The sequence below is a fragment of the Raphanus sativus genome, chromosome 4 (assembly GCF_000801105.2).
Source record: "Raphanus sativus cultivar WK10039 chromosome 4, ASM80110v3, whole genome shotgun sequence".
Classification (NCBI taxonomy): domain Eukaryota; kingdom Viridiplantae; phylum Streptophyta; class Magnoliopsida; order Brassicales; family Brassicaceae; genus Raphanus; species Raphanus sativus.
The window spans coordinates 3,203,293-3,221,262 of record NC_079514.1 but is presented as its reverse complement, the minus strand read 5'-3'; the positions used below and the strand labels follow the sequence as shown (position 1 = coordinate 3,221,262).

Genomic DNA, 17,970 nt, shown 5'->3' with positions numbered 1-17,970 from the left:
ATCAAATTCTCTAATTTTTTAAAAATAATATTTTTTAAAAATATAGTGTTTTTATTATTTCTTCACGATGGATTGATATCACTATTTAGTAATAATAAAAGTAGAATCACAATTTAAAAACAATTTCGAGTATTTTTTTTAACATAAAAAAAATAATTTCGAGAGATATTAGAAATACTAATCTAATTAAAATCAATAATGTACCGAAAGTTGATCTAAAAAGTAAAATTAAAATAGCTTGATGCTTGAGCAATGTCGGTTTAATATTTTCAATTTTTTCTTGATGCCCCAAGTTCACTTAAATTCTATGTCTTTATTATTCATGCAAAATTTTATGATGCTCTATATATAATTAAAATTATTAGTTTAAATTATGATGTCCTAAACGTTCGTTTATCTTGTTTATCTTATATATGCTCCGGACCGGTCCTGGACTGGCTTGAGCATTTGTGTAGTATATTGTTTTGTTTTGTTTTTGTTTTCGTTCTGCGGTTTCATAGGCTGTCTGTGATTCACAACTTTCTCAAAGTATACTTGTTTTATTATATAAACACTTTGTTATCATATTTATAATCATGTATCTGTCAATAACTTTGCTGGTTGTCAAAATAAAAGCAAGAAGATTTTGTTGGGAGATCCATGAGATAAAAATAGCTTTATGATTCTTATTTTATTTTTATGGGATGTAATGTAGCTAAAGGCTTCTGTAAGGGACATGCAACAAAAAAAGCTAGGAAAGGAAAGCAATCGAACTAGTATATAATATAACGTAAAACGACATAAATGTAAGTAATGCATATCAAAGTCATATTCATATTACAGATTCAAAATGTACTTTTCTATATCAAAAATCTTCTTGTAGTATACACGTGTGTACACTCACAAGTTTGATTTCTAGTTGCAAATTTACATTTTATACTTTTTTCTTAACTCATGTATCAATTCGAAACTAATGTAAATTAAATAATACAGTAACCTGTTCAATAATGTACTCTAGCAAAATATATCCTGTAAGAGAAAAATGTAAATCTGATATAATCACTATCTTATATCGAATTTTTAAAATTTAGTATACGCCAAGCCTAATAATTTATTAAAAATGTTAAAACATTCGAATTCCGACCACTGAAGAATTAATATTTTGATATCGCTAGGAACATGAAACCGACATGTGGCAACAGTGGCGAATGTAAAAACATTTTTTTTATGGGAGCAAGTTGCATATAAACCTAAAAATATGGTTAAGATATGATGTTTAGTACGAGAAAATAAATAAAATTTAAGGTATATTATGCAAATTTTGAAATTTTTATGGTGGCATTTGCCACCCTCTTCTCTCATCTAGATTCGCCAATATGTGGCAACACTTGATCAGTATGAATCACTTCTGTGCAATCAGAATATCCTTGTATAATTCAAAAAAAATGTTAAGACATACCTAAACCAAATTTAAAATAAATCAATTCTACTTTATCGTATACTCACACGTAACTAAATCGAGAAAAAGTCCCAGTTATATACACTACATCTATACACCCTTGCTGTCTTTCACGTATAAGGGAGTTAAAAGGTCATTATGCAAATTAATTTATGCTCTTAAAACGTGTTTTTATTCTGTTATGAATTTATGATTATCCAACTAAAAGTTAGAGACATAGTCGACGCCGTCCTTGCTTTGAGAATGATCTCACCCAAATTAAATGATTTTTTTTTCCATTTATCTCTACAAAATAGTAGAAAATATATACTTTTCATAATTTATGCACGTTCTCGTAAGTTATATGAGAAAAAATTGTGAGTTAAAAAACACCCAACAAAAACATCAATAGTCTAACATTTAATCTCAATAACTTAGGTTGTTTAACCGTTTAAGAAAATAAGTTCTGGTTGTTGCTCCTTACTCCTTAGACGAGTTTTCGGCAATAGTATTACATTATGGATGCTTATAAAATTTCGAGCATCGGCTAATTATATATTAGCTAAATTTCACCTAATTTAGTATTAGCCCAACATAATACTAATTACTTTAGGTTTTATATATCAGCTAAAATTATCCTATAGCTAGTTTATTATTATTGTAGGTATGTCGTGAATCATGTGATAGCCAAAACATCTCTCCTAGCCTTGATAACTCATAAATAAATAATTAAGTAGTAAAGGGTCACATTTTTAAAAGACAAGGAACTAACAGGTGTGTGCCACTTGGTAGGTAGATGCTGACGAGTTAATATTCTTTCTTAGTAATGACGCCACTTTCAATTTCATTATAATAAGTAAACTTGATTTTGAGTGATCAATGTTTAATATACTTATAGGTTTTAAATGGTAATCATATTTTACCTAAAAAAGAATTATTGAGATAAACGTAACGTCCTCGGTCTCGGTCTAGAGGGGTGGACAGAGCTCACGAGTTGTCTCCATATACTAGTTGCACGTTACGGATAGTCCAGGCGTGTCAATCACATCAGTTCTTTGATCAAGTTTGCTACAAGGCTACAAGCAAAGCAAAAAACTTAGACGAATGGAATTTTTTTTTTAATGAATGTAAAATTTCTGTTAACCATGAACCTGTCATGTGGCTTGCGACAAATGACATGATTGTTGGTTGGTTTAGTGTGTGTTCTCAGAGATTTTGAGACCTCTTATTGATGACTATATAGGTGTTGATTTGATGAGAACGTAACATTTAATCGATCTCGTCCGTGAATTTCCATGTGGGTCTCTACTATTAGTCTGCAGTAGGCATTATCTTCGCCTGATAATTGGTTCGTTTTTCCAAGAAACTCGCATGAACTATCAGATAGCCAATCGATAATGAGAATTTGTGTCTTTCACATGAATTTAAAATCATTTCTCAAAAAAAAAAAAAAATCATTTCTCAATAAATCATAGTTTCAAATATAAATGATAAGAGAATTTAGCTTCACGTTCTTTCGGGAGTAGATGTCAAAAACATAACGTACCAAAGATACAAATATCAAATCGTACGAATATTTAAACTTGGATAGTAAAACAATAACAAAACTTATAAAAATCACTAATATATCCTGATAACATAATACCATAAATCATAGCATAGTGGAGAGAATGTATACCCCATGACTAGTTAAAAAAATATGAAATAATATCTACCGTAGATTTTTTCCACATGCATTCTACTGCTACGCTATATTACACTGTCTATCCTTTTCTTTCTGTTTTCTTTTAAATGTTGTCATATTATTTTAAAAATATTTTTTATAAAATATGAATTCGATCGGAATCAAATCTTATTGATCCTCTTCATTACTTTGACAACTAATCAAACATAAAGTTTCATTTTACAGAACAGTCCTTAATTTACATTTTATGTTAATTATATTATATTCATTTTGGTTAGATGTTTTGATAGTAAAATTTGATGTAATCAGGTTTAAGTTTTTTTTTCAAATTTACATTCCCTCCGTTTTTAACATAAGTCGTTTTAGAAAAAATCTTTGTTCTAAATTATATGACGTTTTCAATTTTTTATTTAAAATTTATTAACAATTAATGTTATTTAACCAAATGATAATATACACTATGTTTTATAAGTGATTGAATTATTGCTAGGTAAATAATTAATGATGTCTTTATTTAGAAAATATAAGAAATTAATTATTTTTTTAATCTATATGTCTAAGTCTATATCGACTTATATTAAAAAGCGGATGAGATATATGGTAAAACTGAAGCTATATTTGGATTAAATTAAAGGCAAATTTTTGTTGTTGTTGGTTGATATTATATTTTTTTCTTTAAGATGAAGTGGAAAATAAAATAAGGTAATCAGAGACTCGAACTTAACAAGTACTAACATGCAAAGCAAGCAAACGATCAAACACCTAAAACGAATCAAACAAAAGAGAAGTGGCAAACAATTAAGAACTAAGCTGAAGTTTGAATAGTACATTAATCATAAATAAGCATGAAGAATGATTAAATTAAGATGAAGAGTATATTTTAAGCAGAATCATAGAGCATGCAGATTACTATTATATCTTCATCTTAATTATGTTGCACCCAAAATAGTCTTTCTTCTCTTGGATAATACCACTAAATGATTCTTCATTTTTCATAATTTATTGACTTAATGTGACCTTTATTTGCAAAATATTATTAAGTGGGTTGGAAAGCAAGGTTTTTCTAATCATTTTCATCACAGCTGTTTTGAAGTAAAATTCAGGATTCAGGGTGCAAGAAGATGTCACTGCCAATTTTGAAGTAAGAAAATAATATCACAAGAAAAACTATTTTCAAATTGTTAAAGAAAAAAAACTTCTGTGTTTTCATGATTCTGAGAAGGGGACATATGACATTTGGATCACGGACGCATGGCCTTAAAAATAATTATTTTGACACAAATAATTATCCACTGCTTAGATGTTTTCATTATATACTCAACCAATAACCTAATAAGTAATAAGGTATATCCAATAAAATTTCCTTCAGCTTAGAGATCAAATTAATTGAATAAACAAGGAGATCCCTGATCACATAAACACACATGCACAACGTACCAAAACCAACTGGCTGTTCAAATTTCAACAACTATATCAATCATATAAAAATAAAATATCAGAAGATTTCCATACATGCGATGCATTTTCTTTTGTGGGATTTTTTTGTTTATCCTTGTTTTAGCTATGCTTTTGGAGAATGTAATGCGGACGTGCATATTTTTACATTTAACTACGTTGGAGTTGGGAGTTCTGTTTATCTCCACCAAGTGTTGATGAAGTATAATTTTTTTTTTATTTTTTGCTAAAATTTGGATGAAAGTATAAAGTTTACATACAATATTAAATTTCTACAATGAAACTTATAATAACATTACTTAAACAGTTTAAATAATAATGAGAACGGTTTATTTTTGTTGCAAATTTACGAAGTTAAATGTAATTCCTATAATAATACAGTAGCTCATATATGGTTTTTACTGCACCGAACACAAGGAAATGAAGCACCCAATAACATAATCATGTAAAATATTTCGAGAAGTTCAAAACTTGTTGAATTATTGCCTTAGATCAGCCATCATATACATATTATAAGAGTCAAGTGTTCACATTTAAAGGTCTTATAGTTAAGTTTTTATAATACAAATCGTACTTATTTAACTTGTGGAAGTAAAAAGGTTTCAGTTTCAAATTACTCTATAAGCGTAGAAAACAATAAAGAAAACAAAAAGCGAGGTGTTTGACAAAAGAAGAGCATCTCGCCACATGCAAGGGCTTCAGGATTCAGGAAGGTGATATCGCAGTTTCCAAGGTCACCTTCTCTATCTTGTTGCCTACCAAACTCACTTCCGATTATACATATTTTAGTGATATGATTTGGCTATAGTTGAGTAATTACACTGATTTCGTTTAAACTCGAACCGCTTCTAAATTTTTAAATGATCACAAAGTTGACTAGACACTTGTAAGCAAGCTATATTCTACGTCAAGCTTGATTATTGGTGCAGACCGCTATATAAATCTTGTTTTCACTAGGAAGATTAGATTGTATCTTTTATATAGAACGCAACCTTATACAACAATATCCACAAAATTATTGGTCAAATCGAGTTATATAGTTCAAACTTCAAAATAGTCATGTTTATAAAAAATACGTAGTTTGCTTACAAGCATTATATACAAATCTATCAATCAAATAAAACCTATTGAAGTCGTATTCTCTACAATCTCCTAATAAATATGCCTATATAGATAAAAAAAACTATGCCTATAAAAGGTTGGAAAAATGCAAATTAAGTTTGCTCCTTCCTCTCTCTCTCTCTTCCATATTATAACATAAAATAAAATTTGTAGCTAAAACGACATCCCTAGCTAGTTGTCTTGCGTGATCTATCATTGGATATGGGCTTATCGACATGTCGGTTTATTTTTAAGGTTATGCCTGATTATTTTCTAATGTTATGCCTAAATTATTGAAATTATTATTTATATAAGTCTACGAATTCTAAAATATTGTTGTATGATAACTTTTTCTTAAAAGCATTATTCATTCGTATTTATATGTTGATACCTATGATTTTATTGCGCTGTCGAATTGAAAAAAAGGTAAGTTTGTTCCGTCGAATAACTCAATTATATATACATGTGGGAGCTTCGTTATATACATCAAGTTGTTTTTTCTTTTGACATCTTTACATCAAGTTGTTAGATGATTCAGATGTGTGTAATGTACATACTTTTTGAACAACATCAAGGACGATCAATTTGCAATAAAATTTGCATTCAAGATCGAAAAAGTAACGAACCATGCGTTTAGAAATCATTCATGACAAGGACAATAGTTGTATATGAAAATTAAATACATGTGGAGCTTCGTTTTGTACTATGTATAGCGCTAACATTCAGTAAACAACTGTCTTCACATGCATAACAAAAATGATTCATATACGTATTTATCATAGACTGGTCGATGTTGTTGATTGATTCAAACAAAATGTACATTTGACTAATTAATGCGACATCCATCTACCCAGTTATATTGTTCGTCCCACGTGGGAGAAGGTATATTTAAATCGAGGAGAATCGCTGAAGCCTGACTCTTTTATAAGCTTTTAAGCGAATAAATCAAGGAGTATCTCTCATATCTGTTCTATGAAGCTTCCTCCACCATTAGCCATTAACCATACAAATATTATTAATTAAATCACGAATTGATAAACTAATTAGTCTTATACCTTTCCAACTTTCTCTTCTCTCCTTTCTGAATGATTAGTACTTTTTAAAGTTTTAAACAATCTTTTAAATAGTACAGATTTGATACATTGGGTGATTTTATATTTTATTAACTTGGCATCCATGCTGTTCCCTGCCCCTAATCAATATTAAAGTAGTTATTAATTTTTTTATTAATTAATGTATCTACTAAATAATGTAGAATTTTGATATTTTATTCAGTTTTTTTTTTACTTTCTGGAATATGTTCTATCAAAAGGGACATGTCTGTTTTAAATTTAGTTTGAATTATTTCGATTTTTTAATTAGTTTGTTCACATCGAAAAAAGATTGTTACTTAAATCTCTGGCTTGTAGAAGACTGTATATAAAATGCAGTTTGACATGAAGCTGTTTACTTCTGTGTGTGAACTATATTCAGTCCATGCTTAAATTAATTTTTGACATAGACATGTTCTTATAAAATGCAATTATATTTGGAATAAACCTTTTGCATGAGCTTTATCTAATGATATGATGATCTCAAGCCACTGATGTTGATATACCAACATGGCTGGATCATCTGGGATCACTAAATTTAACTGCTTAGAATTATAACAAGCTCAGCTGCTACAATAGCCTTTAAGTTCTCTTAGTTGTGAGTTCATATCATAAAATCCTTCAACATACAATCAGTTTTTTTTTTTTTAAACTTAAAGCTGAAACATTACATAATCATGGCGGTCTACTTCTGTTTAGGCTCAAAGCGCCAGAGATCAACAGCAATATCAACTTCTTTTCGCTTATGGAACTTGTACAGTTTCGGCAAGTCATACCGGAGCTGCAACGGGAACAAACACGAATAAGTTAGAATCTCCAAACACATTCACATCAGAGTTTCATATGATGTTGATATAGCCCCCCAACCTCACATATAACTTCAGCAGTTTTCGCATTAAAATCACGCAACGCAGCCCTTTTAATGTGCTGTGATAATGAAAAGATAAAGTCACAAAACAAAACATATATATACTCAAAAAAATGTGTAGATAGTTAAAGGGAAGAAGAAAAGGCTCCTCCCTACTCACTTCTCTAGTAGATGTCTTATGCAAGGAGTAAACAGCTCGAGAGGCGACCTTCATAGCCGCAGAAAGAAACTCCATGTCAGCTCCTTTCTTCCGCGTACCAAAGGGAGGATTCATCACAACAGTATCTACAACCCGGCCTATAAAACAACTCACATGGATTAAGCTTAAAATAGATTCATTCCAATCTTCTTAAATTACGAAAGGACGCTTTATCTATATATACCTTTTAACTCTAGCTTTGTAATGTCACACTGAACAAAATCTATCTCCACCTGTTAAAAAACTTAAACCACATTACAGCAAAACAAAGAGTATTTTGCTAACAAACAACCAAAAGAGAAAGAATGAAACCAACAAACAAACCTCAAGCTCCTCTGCATTAAGTGTTGCTGTTTCAAGAGATTGTGGGTCGATATCGAATCCAATCACACAACTGTTTTGAAAGCAAGCAACAAAGGTGGATGAATATATAATTAGTATTTGAACGAGAGTAAAGATGAAGACTTTTACTACTACACTCACGCAGCATCTAGAAGAGCAGCAGCAGCACTAAGAGTGCCGCAGCCACAACCAAAGTCCGCAACGACTTTATCAGTTATGTCTCCATATGAATTCTCTGCCTAAAACAACAAGACACATTGAAACCATTACTTAAAAACTGTTATGAATTTTCCATCTCTCTACCTAAATTAGAGAGCTAAAGGAAGAAGCTTTTGGAGGTAAAGAGACTTTACAGTGAAGAGCATGCGAGAAGCAATGTGAGGACCTGTTGGGTACTGCTCCAAGTCTACCTGCGACACACACAAATACAAAGTGTAATCTTTGATTCAGAAAGACTCGATTTTGATTCGAAAGAAGTGATTTTTTTTTTACTTTAGGGTTAGAGAACTGTTGAAGATCACCCAACAAGCCTTCTAATTGCTTCAGCTTCATCTTCTCCGGCGCTTCTCCTCAACTACTGATGAATTGAATTCTACAAAGCAAAGCAAACTTAAAAAAAAACAGATTTTGAGAGAATAAAATAAAGAAATCAAAAAGAAAAATAATATGGGCCGAAAATCTAGGCCCATTAGGCCTTGGCTCTCTCTGTTTCGCTCTGTTTCTTGCTCTTTCTCGCTCACTCAAGAGGTAATAACAAGCTCTATTCCCTCCCTGAATCGCGTAGCTCGGTGAGAGAGAGAGCGATGTCTCCGCCAGCTACTCAAACATGCAGAATCTGCTAGAGAGTCGTATCAAAGTACAAGTGTCCTTGTTGTCTTACTCCTTAGCAACAAGGACACTTGTACTTTGATACAATTTTCTGGTAGATTCCGCATGTTTGAGCAGCTCGCGGAAACATCTCTATCTCTCTCACTGAACTACGCAATTCAGGGAGACGACACCAACTTGGAGTACCCGTGCAACCTAGAAGCATAAAGGCAAGTTTTTTTCTTCAAGCTAAGCCTTTTTGATTGATGTTAAAGTCTCGGACTTTGTAAGTTGAGGATTCCATGAGTGTAGTAGCTTGTTGATTGTAAACGCCAAGAGAAGAAATCTGTTTGTGTGTTTTAGCTGGAAGAATCTTGATTCACTTTGGGGTCATCATCTTGACGTGTGTGTTCTAACGATGTAATCTTTGACCATTGATGCAGAGACTCCCTGTGCTAAACCTTCTTCTTTAACAGAGGAGAATCCAGGTTCATTTTGATTGTTTCTTGATTCACTAGTCTTCCTTTGCTTTGTTTGGGTTCTTCTTTGTTCAGTTGTTTAGTGTGTCATTCATGAGTCATGATCTGGTTTTTGTAGCGACTTCTCCAGCAAAGCAAGTTACAACTGATGTGGTGAGACCAAATCTAGCGGTAGTGGTATGTCTTTTCAAAACTCTAAAGTAGCCAGCTAGAGATGCTACCCCATCAGACTTTAAACTTTGGTTGGAGTCATGTTACCTAGGTTTTGTAGATGCGTCTGAAACAAAGGAAGTTCAGGTGGCTGTGGCAAGACCAGAGGAAGCAAAGCATGCTCTTCAAACTTTTAAAGCCACAGCAGACAACAAATGTTTCAAACTTTGGTTCCAAGCCACTTTACCGTGAGTTTTGGTTAGGTGTGTCTTCAACAAAGGAAGTTCCAGTGGCAAGACCCATAATTGTAGAGGATGCAAAGTATGTTGTAGACAAGACAGAGCTCGAGGCTATTGGTAAGATTTTGATATCTTTGTCTCTCAAGTAGTCGGATAACAATAAACTATTAGGCCATTTTTAAACGTGGAAACTTTTTTATTTTATTTTTGCAGCTTCTTCTAGTGAAATCCGAGAAGCACTAAAGGATGAAGCCCTACAGAAACTCATCACCAATATCGATCGCTCTTCCAACCCTCTCAAGGTAAAAGCAGCTCATATCTACACACTTCACGTATCCTCCTCTTCTTTTGGCTGTTATTGACAAAACTGTTTGTGGATTGTATCATCAGGCACTCGACGAAGCAATGGGAGATGAAGCTTTCCGCATTCTCAAAGACAAGGTACACATTCTTTGAAAGCCTGAGTTTATAACAACCAGCAGAAGAAGAGACTCTGCTAGTGTGTTAAGTTTCTCACCTTGTTATTTTTACAGATTCTATTAAACCTTTCCAAGAAGAAATGACGAGAAGAAGCAATGAGAGCAGCGTAGTCACATCCAAACAGAAGTTCCAGATCACTATTCTCTTGATTCATTGTTTTGCGTTACTAAGTTTCAGTCGCAGGAGTGAAATGTTCATTTGACTTTGTATATATAAATAACCCCACCAGAGGATTACAGATTACAGAAACTAAATCTTACATGTGTTGTGAGTTTGTTGGAGAACATGATCCTTTTTTGTTTTACTCCACACATCAACCTGCAACCAACACGATGGAGATGTATCTTCTAGTTCTGAAAATACACAATGATACGGTTTACCTAGCGTGTGACGTGTGAACCAAGAAAGCGTGTGTGTATATATATATATATTCGTATGCGAAATGAGAAACTGGCTAATTTCGCCGAGAAACAACACCATTAATAAAACGTTCTAAAGATCTAGTTTAATTTTTGTTTTTTACAACTTATTACAAGATCAAGTTTAGTATGTATGCTTTTCTTATCGTTTATATCTAATTGTTTATACCCATTCATTTCAATCGTTTTGTTTCGTGATTTTCAAGTACGATTTTCTCGATTCCAAAATATGTCTTCCATGTGTAATAAAATTCTCAGACCAAAATAATTACCGAACATAACTTTATGGTTAAATTAATTTAAAACGTTGTAGCTCCTTAAAAGTTAACGAAACAAAACATATGGGTGATTATCCAAACATTTCAAATGTAATTATATGTATCCATTAATTCAAATCGCATAATGTATATAGTTAAGCATAATTAAACAAGTACTGATTGATTATCAGGGTTTTGCTAGTTTCAACACAGAGAAACACACATTTTTTGCAATGGGATCGTAGAAGAATCCAACTTCATCTCCAACATCAAGCTCCTTCACCCTCTTCCACATCTTCTTCCCAAGATAAAATTTATCAGATTCACGATTATATCCTAAAAGTACCTCGTCCTGGCACCCCATATCGTAATCGTCGATCTTGATCTTTATAGGATCTCTTTTAACTAAGTTAGTAGACTTGCACAAAGGTTTCAAAATATAGTTCTCAACATCGCTATTATTATCAAAGTCCAACCAACCTTCACATTTCTCCGTTAAGACCTTCCTTACCTTCCACAAAGACGAAGACGAAGATGACTTATCCATTTTCCTTTTCTTTTTCTTTTGTTTTGTGTTAATTGTTTTTTAGATTATTTGATTTTCTTATAGGTGTAACATACATACACACATTTATATAGTGTGTTTTTAGATTAGGTGTGTGAAAAGATTTAGTTATTAAATTAAGTAAGGATCAAGATGTCAGATTTGATGTTATCTAGCATGGATTTTTGAGATAAGTGCACATTAAATAAATATTTGTTTGAGATTTTCATGCAAATTAAAAAAAATATATTTAGATATCTTTCCATATATTAAAAAATGATTTAAATGACATTAATAGATCAAATCTTAAGAAAATTATTTTGATTTGATTGGTCAATGAGTTTAATCATGCTATATACTAAAAAGAAATTTAAGTGGTTTTTTTCTCGCATGTCTTTCATAGATGAAATATTAAAAAAGTTGTTATAATTTAATTTGATGATAATTATAATTTATTTTAATTAGTTTTAATAAAAGTAAGTTTACAAAAGATAATATCACTTGCCAAAAGTTTACAAAAGATAATATCACTTGCCAAATAATTTTGAAATGATATTATAAATAATTATTTATGATAAACAATCATCTAAATCATATAATTATCATATTTGATAAATTATTTTTGTGTATAAACTATATAAGTTAATCAAAGAAAAAGATTATAAAAATTGATATAATGATTTCATATTATCATGTAAAGTATTACTTCCTCTGTTTTTATGTTGGTAGTTTTAGATGAATGCACAAAGATTAAAAAATATAATAAAATAATATTTGATATATAAATTATGTATAGTTAAACCAAATAATATAAAGAAATTTATATTATTTGATTGGTCACACTATATCTGATAAAAGTAAAAGTTACATAGAATAATAAAAACTATTTATGTTTTGAAACAAACAAATTTTCTTTAAATTACTTATAATATGAAACAGATGGAGTATGTTTTATATAAAGTATTACAATACTTCTATATATTAAGCTAAAAATTGCTTTAAGTGGTTTTTGCTTGCATACCGTTCATTAGTGAAGTCTTAAGAAAATTATCATAATTTGATTGATCAAATTCTTTTTAATTAGTTTACAATAAAAAATAAATCAACGTCTAGTTAATATCACTTTTAAAATAATCGTAAATGATATTACAAATAATGGTTTATGATAATTAATTGTCAAAAATGTAGAAAGAGTTATCATATTTGATCAATTATTTTTAATTATGAAATATATAAAATACTCAACAAAAACGATTATATAAATCAATATAATGATTTAAGCATTATATTTGTATATATAAGATATTATACTATATTAATAATTATTAACTTAATGTATGAATGAGCAGATTTTACCAATAAATGAGATACTGAAATTGTAAAACAGTATGGGCCTGTAGGTTTTATGGCCCTGAAGATAAAAAAGAAGGTCCGCTTATTCTAACGAAGATACTAAAGTCATCACAGCCAAACACGTGTCATCACACTTCTAAAAAACTCTTTCCCTTATCCTACGCGCCACACTCTGCTTTCCACAACGAGGAGGACGATGATGAGTCAAACGGTGCATCATCTTCACTCTTATTTACGTTCGAGGGCAGGGGCAGGGGCATGTCTAGTCTTGTCACCGTCGTCTCCCAGGCCACCTCCACGACGGCTCGTATGTATTGCCACCGTAAGTGATCGTAGTAGTAACCCAAACAACGTTCTGATGTGGAGAGGACGCGTTGTATCTCACAACAGGCTCTCTGTTGCTGCTGCTAAAGCTTCTTCTTCTTCAGCTCCTCAAGGTAAAGAAAAAAATTCATAATCTTCTAATCTCATATTATAATAATTATTGTATGCAATTTCACAGCAGCAGGCAGTAGTATGGGTGGTGAGACATTAGAAAAAGATGTGTACAAGGCCTTGTCTCAGATCATTGATCCTGATTTTGGGACAGATATAGTTTCTTGTGGTTTTGTTAAAGATTTGGTTATTGACCAAGCTCTTGGTGAGGTAAATTATATTATTTAATACTCTGTATCAGGGTGCTTGCTGTTTTTAAGATCCATCCTTGTTGGAACTTCTTGAAACATGTTTTTTTTTTGTTTGGCTAAGGTTTCTTTCCGTTTGGAGCTAACAACACCGGCATGTCCAGTCAAAGATATGGTAAAAATGACCCCCCAATCCCCATTACAGTTCTCCCTTTGATCACTCACTCTTGTGAATAACTTGAATTAGGCTGAACAGTTTTAAAAATCAAACAGATCATTTCATGAATTATTTTATTTTGTTTACATAATAATGCAATATATATAATACTGTATTGTTGTAGTTTGAGAAGCAGGCAAATGAGGTAGTTGCAGTGCTTCCATGGGTGAAGAAGGTGAACGTGACAATGTCTGCACAACCAGCTAAGCCCATATTTGCAGGCCAGCTTCCACCTGGATTATCTAGAATTTCAAGCATTGTCGCTGTTTCTAGTTGCAAGGTACTACTTTCATTCTTCTTAGCTCTTCTTTAATTAATTTCTCTGTGTAGTACTCTCTGTATATGTGGATGGAGTTTTATTATATCCCAAAAATGTTGATTAGTGCTTATGTGCCAAAGTAGTCCAGATGTGAAGATTAGGAAGATTGTCAAATTATTTCTTGTTTTTTAAGATCATTTAGTGTCTCGTCATCCAAAATTAGTCTCCTCATACATATGTTTCTTTACTTCCTGATAGACTTGTGTTAAGCTGAACGTTGTTTTTTCAGGGAGGTGTTGGAAAATCCACAGTAGCTGTAAATCTTGCTTATACATTAGCTGGTATGGGTGCACGAGTTGGCATCTTTGACGCTGATGTCTATGGTCCTAGTTTACCAACTATGGTCAATCCCGAGAGCCGCATTCTTGAAATGGTATCTCTCTATATCTATTCATCTTGTGCCCTGTACCAATAACCCGAAACCCAGGGCTAAAGAGTGTTGTTATATATAATCAATCAATCAACAGGATCCTGAGAAGAAGAGTATCATCCCAACAGAGTACTTGGGGGTGAAGCTAGTCTCGTTTGGATTTGCAGGGCAAGGACGTGCCATAATGAGAGGTCCAATGGTGTCTGGTGTCATAAATCAACTCCTTACAACAACTGAATGGTTTTTGTTTCATTTACTTACATGAACTTTTTGATATCTTCTTTCAAGAACCAACAACTCATCATAATAATCTTTCTTTTTGCACTGGTGTTTGAATTGATGATGCAGGGGAGAGCTGGATTATCTTGTTATCGACATGCCTCCTGGAACCGGTGACATTCAACTAACCCTGTGCCAGGTTCGGTTTCTGAAGATTCTGTTATGATGGACAAGTTTTCTTTTTCATGATAAAACTAAAACTAATGCAAAAAATATGAAACTCAGATTGCGCCGTTAACAGCAGCGGTAATTGTGACCACACCTCAAAAATTGGCATTTATAGATGTTGCCAAAGGTGTACGAATGTTCTCAAAGCTAAAGGTGCTTCTTTTTTTTCTTGTCCTTACATGGAAACAACAAAGTATGTACAAAATCTGAGATTTTTATTTATCTGCTTGGTTTTGTACGGAGTTATTAGGTTCCTTGTGTTGCTGTTGTGGAGAATATGTGTCATTTTGACGCTGACGGGAAACGTTATTACCCTTTCGGGAAAGGTTCAGGTTCTCAGGTTAGCTCTCCACTCTCTTAGTTTCCCTTGGATCATCATGTAACACACATAAAAATGATAACTACTAAAGTCTCTGGCTACTGCAGGTTGTTCAGCAATTCGGAATACCTCACCTCTTTGACCTCCCCATTAGGCCAACGGTACATTAATACAATTTTTTAATAGAATAATTCTGTGAAAAACCAACACACAGCTGTTCGTTCTAAATAGTCCTTAGTGTTTTTGTGATTGAGTTAGTTATCTGCTTCGGGAGATAGCGGAGTTCCTGAAGTTGTTTCAGATCCTTTAAGTGAAGTTGCGAGAACGTTCCAAGATCTTGGTGTATGTGTAGTCCAACAATGCGCCAAGATACGCCAGCAAGGTTTAAAAAAAAAAAAGAAGAAAAATCCTTTATTCACAGAGAAACCTCATAATAATACTATATATATTATAACTAAGGTTTCTTGGTCTTGTGTGCATTGTTATGTTTTTATAACAGTTTCCACAGCTGTGACATACGACAAATATCTTAAAGCAATCAGAGTGAAGGTGCCAAACTCAGATGAAGAGTTCTTACTTCACCCTGCAACTGTCAGAAGAAATGATCGATCAGCACAAAGTGTGGTATGTCCTATTTTTTTTTGTTTGCTATTATTATTTCTTTCCTTTTTAAAAAAAAAAAGAAAAGAAAATTTTGACTATGGCCAATGCTAATATTCTTTGTATTTTTTGTTCTTTATCCTTTGTTAAAACAGGACGAATGGACTGGTGAACAAAAGATTCAGTTCGGAGATGTGGCAGAAGATATCGAGCCTGAGGAAATACGACCAATGGGAAACTATGCCGTCTCGATAACCTGGCCGGACGGGTTTAGCCAGGTTTAATAATAACTGATATGAACTTTGAAAATCATAATCTAAAAATTTGGATATAAAAACAGATTACCAGTAAATGAATGTTTTAGATTATGAGTCTTGGGTTCGTTAAAATGTGATTTTTTTATGTTTCTGCTGCAGATTGCTCCGTATGACCAGCTGGAAACAATTGAACGGTTAGTAGAGGTTCCTCCATTGTCGGCAGTTGAAGTATAATTCTTAAAACCATAGCGTTTCCTTCTCGAAGATAAAATTTGTATTTGTATATTATTAAAACATGAGACCTTTTTTGAGGTTTCCTTATCAAATCTTTCCAAGAGTAAATGACAAAAGCAGTGATCGAAGTCACATCCAAACAGAAGTTCAAGATCACTGTCCTTGATTCACTGTTTTTCATTAGAAAGTTTCAGTCGCAGGAGAGAACTATTCTCAGCCTAACCTTTTGTCTTGTATATATAATCCCACAGCGATTACAGTAACTAAATTTTACATGTTTGTGTATTTGCTTGGAGAGATGATCCTTTTGTTTTACTCCACACATCAACCTGCAACAACAACAAGATGGAGATGTGTCTTCTAGTCTTGTACATTAACTTATCTCGTAAGATAAAATGCATGTGGCCATTCCTTACAACCACTTTGCATGGCTAAGCACTTTCCCTAGCTGAAACTCAGCCATGTGGTACATGAACTCTTGAATATTATATTTGATGTTACATCGGTAGCATCATACAGCCGCCTCCCATGGACATCATCTGTTTACAGCATTGATTCAGGGATCAATTAAAATCATCTGTCTTCACTCAAGAATGTTAATTTCACCTCATAGAAATGTGCAGCTGAACGCAGCTAATGCGTTCAACATGCAATAAAATATGTGTTACATACGTACACCTTATAGGGTGGTGTTATATTGATGAATACATAATACGTAGTTGGCATAAAAGTATCCAACCATTTAAATGTAATTATATAACAACATTATGTATCCATTAATCAAACCACATAGGAGTAATGTATAAATAGTGATATATGATTTACTATGTTATATAATAAACCCCAATAAACAAGTTATGATTGATCATCAGGGTTTTGCTTGTTTTTTCTTTTGAACATAGGGTTTTGCTTGTTTCAAGACAGAGAAACACACGCTCTTTGCAATGGGATCGTAGAAGAATCCAACTTCATCTCCAACACCAAGCTCCTTCAACCTCCATATTTCCCCAAGATAATATTTATCAGTTTCTTTGTAGTACCCGAAAATTACCTCGTGCTGGTATCCCATATCGTAATCATCGATCTTGATCTTTATAGGATCTTTTTTAACTATGTTAATCATCGACTTACTCGACAAAAGATATTTCTCAACATCGCTGTTATTATCAAAGTCCAACCAACCTTCACTTTTCTCTGTTAAGATCTTCCTTATCTTCCACAAAGATGTTTTGTTTGATTGGCATTTAACTTTTAGAGTAGACGAAGACGATATTGACTTTTCCATTTTTTTTTCTTTTTGTTTTGTGTTTATAGTTTACAGATTATTTTGATTTTCTTATAGGGGGATGCACACACATTTATATAGTAGAGTTTAGATTTTGTGTGCGAACTCATTCATTTTAAGATTAAAATTCTAAACTCATGCATTTATAGGTGTTGTTCATCATGGGGTTTTGAAATAACTACACATTAAATAAAAAAATTATTTGAATTTTTTTACATAATATTCAAGAATTCAGAATTGCACCATAATATTCAAGATTTTAGATTTTTTTTTTTTGACTAAGATTTTAGAATTGAAATTTATTATGTCGAGAATCATAATATTCAAGAATTCAGAACTGCACCATTATGCATCTTACCAATCAAAACCAAAGAAAAATCTAAGGACTGATGAATAAAATTCTAAAGGTAAATT

At 32.3% G+C, this 17,970-nt stretch overlaps 4 protein-coding genes across 6 annotated transcripts; 2 read left to right on the top strand and 2 right to left on the bottom strand.

The window, feature by feature from the left end:
- Positions 1-7,324: 7,324 nt before the first annotated feature.
- On the bottom strand, positions 7,325-8,785 carry LOC108830980 (uncharacterized). The gene is made up of 8 exons (XM_018604540.2): positions 8,650-8,785; positions 8,511-8,567; positions 8,299-8,396; positions 8,140-8,209; positions 8,000-8,048; positions 7,777-7,913; positions 7,616-7,675; positions 7,325-7,529 (listed from the first exon to the last, which is right to left on the bottom strand). The coding sequence occupies exons 1-8, from the start codon at positions 8,707-8,709 to the stop codon at positions 7,434-7,436; spliced, it is 627 nt and encodes a 208-aa protein (XP_018460042.1). The 5' UTR covers positions 8,710-8,785; the 3' UTR covers positions 7,325-7,433.
- Positions 8,786-9,407: 622 nt separating this feature from the next.
- On the top strand, positions 9,408-10,598 carry LOC108849976 (uncharacterized). Its single transcript, XM_057007356.1, has 6 exons — positions 9,408-9,452; positions 9,562-9,620; positions 9,715-9,949; positions 10,046-10,134; positions 10,223-10,273; positions 10,366-10,598. Exons 3-6 carry the CDS (start codon positions 9,715-9,717, stop codon positions 10,393-10,395), a joined length of 405 nt encoding a protein of 134 aa, XP_056863336.1. The 5' UTR covers positions 9,408-9,452; positions 9,562-9,620; the 3' UTR covers positions 10,396-10,598.
- Positions 10,599-11,091: 493 nt separating this feature from the next.
- LOC130511091 (uncharacterized) lies at positions 11,092-11,572 on the bottom strand. Its single transcript, XM_057007922.1, has one exon. It carries the CDS (start codon positions 11,533-11,535, stop codon positions 11,176-11,178), a length of 360 nt encoding a protein of 119 aa, XP_056863902.1. The 5' UTR covers positions 11,536-11,572; the 3' UTR covers positions 11,092-11,175.
- Positions 11,573-13,033: 1,461 nt separating this feature from the next.
- On the top strand, positions 13,034-16,446 carry LOC130512000 (fe-S cluster assembly factor HCF101, chloroplastic-like). Of its 3 annotated transcripts, none has more exons than XM_057010037.1 (14): positions 13,034-13,322; positions 13,394-13,530; positions 13,633-13,683; positions 13,850-14,005; positions 14,274-14,417; positions 14,512-14,654; positions 14,763-14,832; positions 14,919-15,014; positions 15,112-15,201; positions 15,288-15,341; positions 15,439-15,562; positions 15,680-15,804; positions 15,936-16,058; positions 16,197-16,446. In XM_057010037.1, the coding sequence occupies exons 1-14, from the start codon at positions 13,082-13,084 to the stop codon at positions 16,269-16,271; spliced, it is 1,629 nt and encodes a 542-aa protein (XP_056866017.1). In that variant the 5' UTR covers positions 13,034-13,081; the 3' UTR covers positions 16,272-16,446. The 3 variants fall into 3 exon arrangements, with proteins under 3 accessions (XP_056866017.1, XP_056866016.1, XP_056866015.1); XM_057010036.1 differs by having other exon boundaries at positions 13,391-13,530; XM_057010035.1 differs by having other exon boundaries at positions 13,035-13,322; positions 13,388-13,530.
- The last annotated feature ends 1,524 nt before the right edge of the window (positions 16,447-17,970 follow it).